This window comes from Lolium perenne, chromosome 3, assembly GCF_019359855.2.
Source record: "Lolium perenne isolate Kyuss_39 chromosome 3, Kyuss_2.0, whole genome shotgun sequence".
NCBI classification, from domain to species: Eukaryota; Viridiplantae; Streptophyta; class Magnoliopsida; order Poales; family Poaceae; genus Lolium; species Lolium perenne.
This window is the reverse complement of record NC_067246.2, coordinates 267,515,126-267,524,798: the sequence shown is the minus strand read 5'-3', so window position 1 is coordinate 267,524,798 and position 9,673 is coordinate 267,515,126. Positions and strand designations below refer to the sequence as shown.

The following is a 9,673-nucleotide window of genomic DNA, read 5'->3' as shown; positions in this document are numbered from 1 at the left end:
ACGTGGGAGGAAATCTCTGTGGTGTAGCTTTTCGTTCCCCGGCAACGGCGCCAGAAAATAGCTTGATGTCTACTCACGCTTCTTTTCCTGTAGACAGTGTTGGGCCTCCAAGAGCAGAGGTTTGTAGAACAGCAGCAAGTATTCCCTTAAGTGGATCACCCAAGGTTTATCAAACTCAGGGAGGAAGAGGTCAAAGATATCCCTCTCAAGCAACCCTGCAATCACGATACAAGAAGTCTCTTGTGTCCCCAACACACCCAATACACTTGTCAGATGTATAGGTGCACTAGTTCGGCGAAGAGATAGTGAAATACAAGTGGTATGAACGAATATGAGCAGTAGTAACGGCACCAGAAAATAGTTTGCTGGCGTGCAGTTGATGGTAGTAATATTGCAGGAAGTAAAGATGCAGTAGAACAGTAAATAAGCGATGATTGCAGTATTTGGAAACAAGGCCTAGGGATCATACTTTCACTAGTGGACACTCTCAGCATTGATCACATAATAAAACCACTCTACACTCTCTTGTTGGATGACAAACACCATTCATTGTGTAGGGCTACAAGAGCACCTCAATGCCGGAGTTAACAAGCTCCACAACATCCGGAGTTCATATTTAAGTAACCTTAGAGTGCATGATAGACCATTGCAATTATACCGAGTACTAACATAGCATGCACACCGTCACCGTCAGGCTATGAAAGGGGGAATAGATCGCATCAATACTATCATAGTAATAGTTAACTTCATAATCTACAAGAGATCACAATCATAGCTTATACCAAGTACTACATGATGCACACACTGTCAACATTACATCATGGAGGAGGAATAGACTACTTTAATAACATCACTAGAGTAGCACATAGATGATATTCAACTAGATCACAAAGAGAGAGATGAACCACATAGCTACGGTAGAACCCTCAGCCTCGGGGGAGAACTACTCCCTCCTCATCATGGGAACAGCAGCGGTGATGAAGATGGCGGTGGTGATGGCAGTGGTGTCGATGAAGATGCCTTCCAGGGGCACTTCCCCGTCCCGGCGGCGTGCCGGAACAGAGACTTCTGTCCCCCGAATCTTGGCTTCGCGATGGCGAAGGCTCTGGAACTTTTCTCGTACCGTGGCTTATTCGTGTCGAAGATTTAGGTCACGACGACTTATATAAGCGAAGAAACGGAGTCGGAAGGGGTCTGGGGGCTCCACACACCAGGGGGGCGCGCCCCCCTCTGGCCGCGCCGCCACCACGTGTGGGGGCCCTGGGCCTCCCCTCTGGTCCATCTTTGGTGTTCTGGAAGCTTCGTGGAAATATAAGATCGTGGGCATTGATTTCGTCCAATTCCGAGAATATTTCCTTACTAGGATTTCTGAAACCAAAAACAGCAGAAAACAGGAACTGGCACTTCGGCATCTTGTCAATAGGTTAGTTCCGGAAAATGCATAATAATGACATAAAGTGTGTATAAAACATGTGTGTATCATCATAAAAGTAGCATGGAACATAAAAAATTATAGATACGTTGGAGACGTATCAGTGCACCAACTAAATTTGGTACATAGACATGTGTATGCATGATCGACGCGTGTCCTTATCTTCTAACGCGTGACGGTTTCGGTCCGCGGCTCCCCTCATAGGCTATACTAGGAGACAAGAGACATACCAGATTTAGAGTTCTCCACTTCCTTATGCCTCTCTATCGCGACCAAGTTCCTTTTGTTATGTCATCCTCTTGTCTTCCTCATCCTGATGACTACGTGGACGGACGTTCAGGAGAGCAAGCCTCCGGAACCCTTTCTGTCAAGATCCTACACCGAGAGACGCGCGGTAAGGTTTTTGGGGAGCATCTGAGCGCGACTGCTCAATATTATTAGAATTCTTCATCGCCGGCTTATTATTTTGTTGGAGATATCTGCGGGTCCGGCAACCTCAACAACACCATGGGCTCATTGTTTCCTCGCCGACGTTCGTGCTTCCAATCTCTTACATTGCACTAGTACTTGTTCCATATTCACATATGATAGATGTGCTTAGTGACGAGGGTTAACCTCAGAAATGCCATGGATATGGACTTCGGGTTTCGGGGAAAGACGACGATGCAGATTTCAGGAGCGAGAGTAGGTACACGACATATACCCAGGTTCATGTCCTCACGGTGGAGGATCGCTAAGTAATGCTTCATGTTTATTGGCTCCAATCCTTTTATAACGACCAAATACTCCACTCAATTCATCAGTCATCACCATTAACCAGTTTTTTTTTTTGAGCGAATTCACCAGTTAATAGTTTCTTCGTTCTCATGTCAAAAATAGTTTGTTTTCACGGCCAGAATCCTTCACGGGCCAGGGTGTTTTCTTACTGCTATGTCAATTGTGTTGGGCCTCAGCAGATGTTCAGTTGGGCTGGGCGGGCCTGGGCATTCATTGTCTGGAAGCCGAGTAGGCGACACACCTTAGCACGTCTCGGCTCGACACCACGCCGCTCAACCGGAAGGAAGGAGCGGCGCCGGCACCTGAGGTCCTGAGCCGCCACGGCGGCGGCGATCGACGGCTTCTCCTCCACCTCCTCTGATTTGTCTGATGTAAGCTCTTCTCCTTCCGGTTCTCTCCCACCTTCGTATTCCATCCCTCGTGGGAAACCCTAGCAAGATTTTCTCCTTAAGTAATATCTGCATTTACTTGTAGTGGCGGCACCGCGGCAGTGCTCAGCGAGAGCTCAGATCAGGAGGGGAATTAGACGATGGATGCCGCCGAGGAGACTACCCAACTGTAAGATCTAATTTCCCATCTCTTTGCTCAGATTTGTCAAGTCTGTCCATCTCTTTCTGTTCTTCCCCCCACATTCCATTTCGCACAATTTGTTCGTCTATTGTTGTGCTGGATTATGGATGGTTCGCTGTTTTGCAATTACTCCACCGCAGTGATGTACATTTACATTTGTTGCCGTTTTCCAGGGAGAAGAGACCACGTGTGGATGTCGACGCACTAGGGCATTCCCTGGCGCAGGCGGCCACCGTAGCCAAGGTTCTCGATGACGACAACCTCCTCAGGGAGATCATCGTCCGTGTTGGCTTCCCCACCACCCTCGTCCGTGCAGCCCTTGTCTGCAAGCGCTGGCTCGGGCTTGCCTCCGACCCCAAGTTCTTAAGCCATTTCCGCAAGCTCCACCCACCCCGCCTCCTTGGCTACTACATAACCGAGCGGTCGGTTTTGAATGGGCAGCTACATGCTCCACGCTTTGTCCCGATGCTGCCTCAACCCCCAGAGCTCACCGCTGTCATTCGCCGCTTAGAGAGGTACAACTTCCGCGCCCACATGATCTTGCATTGCCGGAACGGCAGCATCTTCACCAAGCGCCGCAGCGGAGCAAAAAGGACACATGGCGTGCACCGCCCACTATGTGCTGAGAAAGTCATCCAAATCATCCGGCCACTACCCCCCGCCCTGGACCATAATTACTACAAATTCATTGCAGTGTTCTCCAAAGAAGAAGGGAGCGGATTGTCCTACTTGTATATGCTAGCAGGAAAGTCTACGGCGCAAGTATATATGTTGCAAGATGGAGCCTGGCGCATGCATACCTCGGCCTCATGCCTCCATGGTGAGCATTTTGGCTCAAATGCTCTGCTCGTCGACAACAAAATTTATGTGCCGACCGCCAGTGGTGACAACATTATAGTCTGGGATTTGACGACCTCAAGTTTCTCCACAATTCAGCTCCCACCAGGAGTGAAGTATCGGAACTTTTTGAGTATGTTCTCACGGGCAGATGATGCTTCCAGTGTATATCTCATCCACGTCGAGAAGTTGCAACTAGCCGTCTGGCTCCACAAGGGGGACAATTGGTTCCTGGTTGATACCATTTGTTTACGTGAGATGCTTGATACTTTGGGGAAAGCAGGTCATATTCTTGAGAATGAGCGCGCTTATAATGTGCTGATAACGCAAGTGGGAGACAATGGCCAGTTTGTATTCTTACAGATGTGCCACTGCATATTCTACTTGGATATTAAGTGCAGGACAATGTGTAAAGTGTATAAGAACACGAGGCTTGATACATGGGCTAGTTCTATCCATCCTTTCATGATGATTTGGCCTCCCACATTCCCTGCCATCAAGGACGACCCTGCCAGGTTTGCCTTTTGATGTTAGCACCAGACAACATGCTTCCTGAACTTGGTCTATGCTTTATATGGTCTCATAAAAGCAATTTGTAGTGGTGCTGAAAATTTACTTGCTTATTGCTTTTAGCATGGACCCCTCTTATACTGTTGTATCACTGTCTTCTGAACTACTAGTGCAAACTACAAATTGTGCCCATAGATGCACTCTTAGTATTATTATGGTGTCACCCACTGTATATTTCTTGTCTTGAAATATTATCGCAAACCCATGTGTGGAATTTTGGCTTCCTATACAATATAATCATGGTGTAACTTTCTGTTGTCTGCCTTTGAACTCTTGAGCCTGAATCTATGTATGAAATACTTAATACTTATTTTCTGAATGGTGCCTCGTGGATATCAATTTATTTCTCAAACACAAGTTAATCGTGAATTATAATATATATTGGAATACAAATTAATTTGAGTTTGTGTGGCACTTCTTGCATGATCAAAGCTTTATTTTACTGGAATACAAATTACAATATGAAAGCCATTTAATATGTACTGCTGTAGCATTTTGAAAAAATTAAGGCTATATCTTTTGTTTGCGAAAGTTATATTGCTGGATCAAAATTTTCATTTTGATTTCTGAGCACACATAACATTTGTCTACCATTCTACCAGCCACTTGCTAATCCATCTGATATTTTTACTCTGAAAGTAGCATGGCAAATATATTCTGATGCTCAGTTATCCCAATCCTAATCCTTCCTCTGATTTCTCTGAAACAGGAAGCTTTCGGATGGTTAGTGAAAGTTTGGGCGCCATCAAGGAAGGGCAGAGAGCTGTGTTTTCTAAGTACCAGTTACTTATAATTGTGTTCACTGTCACTTGTACTGGATAATTATGATACCATGTAACCGGACCAGGTACTCTTATGATAAATATAAGTCCTATATATCATGACCATATGTGACCACTTTTCGTTTCATGAACTCGACTGTATGCATGCCTGTTTAGTAGTTATCTCTGGTGATCCACCCTATGTCGTAGTCTTGGCTGCTGTTGACTGTTTTCCACGCTATTTGCAGAATCGGTCTTTGGTGTTCACTATTGCTTAATCAGTTTAAGTTAGCGATATCTGTAGCTCTAATGTGATAGTCAGAAGGCGCTACTTTCAGTCCACAGTTTGTCTACTCCACATCGACTGCCAGGGTAGATAATCTTGAAGATGTACTTGTTTGACACAAACTTTTGTATAGGCACTGATAATCTATAATCTAGCTGGAGCGCAATTGTTTGATACCACAGCCTAGGATCTGCTAAATGGAAGAACATGCATCAGTATTCTTTATTAGGGTGGCTTAGGCATCATGAATACAAAGCTAATGAAGCTGCCGGAGAATTGTCTTTGGCTCAGAATCATTAGGGCTAAATATCCTAGAGCTGCTGACATTTTCTCCTTGACTCCAGCAAGGGGTTCGCCCTTTTGGCACATCATTCATAAGATTAAGGAGTATTTCAAACTGGGAGAGCACTTCAAGTTGGGGGACGGAACCGCATTCGATTTTGGACAGATTGGTGGATTGGAGAGGGCCCTTTAGCAGTGCGCTATCCTAGGCTTTCCCAAATTTCACTAGAGCCTCAAGCTCTTGTTGTGCAGGCACATCAAAGTGAGCCTCAAGCTCTTGTTGTGCAGGCACATCAAAGTGCTGCCTGGCAAATCAGATTCCGCCGCAGTTTGGAGAGGAGATACATGTGGATCCAGTTGAAATGCTGAGCTTGAGAGCATCTCCAATGGCGTCCTCCAAAGCCGTTTTTGTCCGGCGCCCTGAGGCCGTCCCCGTCCCACAGGGGACACACCGGGGACGCCGGACGCACCGAAAAGAGAGGCAGGCTTCCACATATCGGTGACTATTTCCATTAACCGTTGGTTCTCGTCTTTTTTCTCTTCGCTCCTTCCCTCTCGCGCCTCCCACCCCTCCGTCGCCGCTGGATTTGTCGGCCGCTTCGACGACTAATCTCTTTTGAGAGTCGGCACCGTCGTCGCGGCTGGCACTCTCGCCGGTTGTCCCGCTGCCGCTGCCTCGCCTGCGCGTCCCAGAGAGCGGTGCCAAATCCGCCCCACCTCCGCGCACACAAGGTGCTTGACGACTTGCTAGGTACGCGCGATTGGGCGCTGTTCGTTGCGTCATCTGCTGCGGCGCAATTTTAACCATTGATCTTGCTTCAGACATGGATAGCGACGACGAGATGATTGCCCTACTGCTGGAGGACGAGCAAGCCTTCGACGACGACCTCCGGGAGCATTTGCTGATCATCGGGGCCCTCCAAGATGTGCTTAACGCTGAGGCAGAGAAAAGGAAGAGGCCGCGCCGTGGAGGATCAAGGCCGGGGAGAAAGAAGTCGAAGCCCCGCAGAGGATGGAGGGGCATACCATGCTGCACAACGACTACTTCGCAGATAACGCAACACATGCCAACAATTTTCGTTGCCGGTATAGGATGAGCAAGGGTCTGTTCGTGAATATCCTCCACGGCATTCGAGAGTTCGACCCCTACTTCAAGCTCAAGCACGACGCTGTAGGCGATGTCAGGTTCTCGTTATTATTTATTCAAAGTGAGTCTCTTCCATTCGGTTCATTAGCTTTAGGAAAAATAGAAGCTGCGGAAATGCTTGCTTCTAAAAGGCTTAAAGGCTCTGATCAAGGCAATGAACATTTTGCACTTGAGAAGTGCACGCCGCCATGACCCATGAGGATGCTTGCATACGGAGCACCTACCGATACACAGGACGACTACCTTTGCATGAGTGAGTCTACTGTCATTGAGTGCATGTACAAGTTTTGCCGAGTTGTGGTGAGAAAGTTTGGCAAATACTATTTGAGAGGGCCAACTGAGGAAGAGATTGCAAGGATCATGGCACAAAATGCTGCTAGAGGATTTCCTGAAATGCTTGGAAGGATCGATTGCATGCACTGGGCCGGCGTGGAAGAACCGACCGTTTGGTTGGCAAGGTATATACAGAGGACGTCATGGATATTGCAGTGTGGTGCTTGAAGCTGTGGTAGATTATGACCTCTGGATTTGGCATTCTTTCTTTGGCATGGCCGAATGACACAATGACATCAACGTGTTGCAGCAGTCTCCGGTGTTCAGCAGACTAGTGGAAGAGCATGCTCCACCATGCAACTATGAGATCAATGGTCAGCAATATACCAAAGGCTATTATTTAGCCGATGTTATGTGTCCAGAATGAGCCACTTTTGTCAAAACAATCTCGAATCCATCAGGTCAGAAGAATTCCCACTTTGCTACACGACAGGAGGCTTGCAGGAAGGATGTCGAGCAGACATTTGGTGTGCTTCAAGCTCAATTTGCAATTTTTCGGTACCCTGCTCTAAGCTGGTCTCACGACCAAATGTGGGATGATGCAGGCTTGTGTGATCATGCACAACATGATCATCGAGGATGACCGCAAGAATCAGGCTAGGTCACATGTTGGTCCGTATGAGTGTCAATGCCCTCTTGCGGAGGTTGATCATGAGTTGCCTGCAGATTTTGGTGATTTCCTAGCCATGCATGCAGAGATCCGTGATAACAATGTTCACGATCAACTTAAAGCTGATCTTGTTCAGCATTTGTGGATGATCAAAGAAAATGCCACACATTAATCTAGCCCTATTTATTTGTTGTTTTACTGTTTATTGTATTTTAATTTGAAAAGAATCTCCGCAAACATATTTATTTGTATGTCATATTTAATAAATAGTTGTGTTTTAAAAAACCCTTAATGTTTAGGGACGGCGTTTGGGGCGCGACTGAGGAGCGACGTCCCCCAAACGCGACACGAACAAAATACTCCCACGAACGCTCGATCCGCCGCGGTTTTGGAGATGGTTCAGGGGACGCGATGGGTTGCACCCTCCTTGAAGAGCGACAGTTGTGTCCTGGTCAACCGTCGGGCGTCTTCTCGGCTTACTCTCTTCACCTAAAGCTTAACCAGGGAGGTGGCCCATGCAACTGATCTATGGGGGCTGCCCATCCCGCTGAAGATGAAGATATTTCTTTGGCAATTAGCAAAAGGGCACTTTCCAACCGATGATCAACTTCAAAAGAGACAGGGACCCTCTGATGGGACCTATGCGTTATGTGGCCAGACTGAGCACGTGGACCGTATCTTCTTTACAGCATCTCCACCGGCGCTCCCAATAGCAATTTAGGGGCCAGAAATGAAAATAAGCTTGCACCGGCGCGTTCCAAACGGCGTCGATGCTTTTTCGAGCCCAATAGAAGCGCCGACAACCCCGTGTCGGTCCTTCGCTAAGGGTGCGAATTGGGCGCGCCGGCGTCTCGCGAGGCTGAAAATTCTGGGCGTGGGAGCCGCCTGTCAGCCACACGCCGACAAAATATACATCTTCTCCCCAAAACCCCGTCCCCTACGCCGCTCATTTCTCCCGCCAGCCGCTCCATCTCCCATCCAGCCTCCAACCCGAAAAACCCTCGCCGCCGCACCATGGCACCGAAGAGAAAGACTACGGTGGCAGCGAAGCCGCCGACGAAGGCGCCGCCGAAGACGCGCACCGTCGCGCCGAAGGAGAAGCCGGCGACCATGTCACAGGAGGATTGGGACAAAGAGATGGAACACCGCTCCCTCATCACGGCCGACCGCAGGAGGCGCCGCATCGCCGCCCTCGACGCAAAGAAAGCGGCGGCATCTACGGAAGCGTGCCTGAGCTGGGGCGGCGGCCTCAACAACATCTCGAGCTCCCCATCGTCGTTGAGTTACTACGAGGGGTACACCGCGGACGCGCCGTCGATCTCGCAGATGCGGCTGTCGCAGATGGACGGCCGCACCCGCTACTCCCCCGAGTTCGGGGATAGTGACATGGCCGTCGACAAAAAACGCGCCGTTCTCGCGGATTCAACGGCTCGGGGCAGCGGCGCCTTCCGCATCCCCAACCTGAACGATTCTCCTGACCTGCGCCGCACCGAGGGCCACGTGACGGACGGCACTGGCCTTCCCCGCCACCTCTTCCCCGACGACGGTAGGCACACCCACCAGGTGTCCGGCAGCGCGTCCGGCGTGTCCATGGGCCAGGACGAGGTGCGTTTCCTTACTTTTTATGTGTTGTGTGCATCGTCGACACCGACGGTGACTGAAAGTTTGTAACTTTATGCGTAGATTGCCGACGAGGAGGAGATCCTGAACGGTATCATACGCGGCCATGCCTATGAACCCCCGATCGATGACTACAAAGAAGAGACCGACGAGGACGAAGGTGAGGAGGAAGTCCAGGAGGAGCTGATCGACGCCGAGACCGGCGCGAGCATGAGGAGGACGCGCAGGGGTCCGAGGTGGAGGTCCTTGGAGGATGAATTCCTCATCGAGGCGTGGAAGCAAGTGAGCTTTTGCCCCATCACCGGCGCAAACCAAACCAGGGGCAAGTACTACAAACGCATTCTTGATTGCTTCAACGAGAAGAAGAACTATGGTGATTACGCCACCATAGAGATGAACCGGAACGAGGGCGCCCTCTCTCACCGTTGGAACTTGATCAAGGGATCGT

At 49.1% G+C, this 9,673-nt stretch overlaps 1 protein-coding gene across 1 annotated transcript; it reads left to right on the top strand.

Moving 5' to 3' along the window:
- Positions 1–2,432: 2,432 nt before the first annotated feature.
- LOC127344042 (uncharacterized) lies at positions 2,433–5,073 on the top strand. The gene is made up of 4 exons (XM_051370265.2): positions 2,433–2,580; positions 2,684–2,767; positions 2,953–4,131; positions 4,896–5,073. The coding sequence occupies exons 2-4, from the start codon at positions 2,739–2,741 to the stop codon at positions 4,912–4,914; spliced, it is 1,227 nt and encodes a 408-aa protein (XP_051226225.1). The 5' UTR covers positions 2,433–2,580; positions 2,684–2,738; the 3' UTR covers positions 4,915–5,073.
- The last annotated feature ends 4,600 nt before the right edge of the window (positions 5,074–9,673 follow it).

Bases quoted from the DNA above. Each gene is read 5' to 3' on its own strand.
- LOC127344042 (XM_051370265.2), top strand. From the start codon at position 2,739: ATGGATGCCGCCGAGGAGACTACCCAACT. The intron at 2,768-2,952 runs GTAAGATCTAAT...GCCGTTTTCCAG, and splicing joins GCCGAGGAGACTACCCAACT to GGAGAAGAGACCACGTGTGG.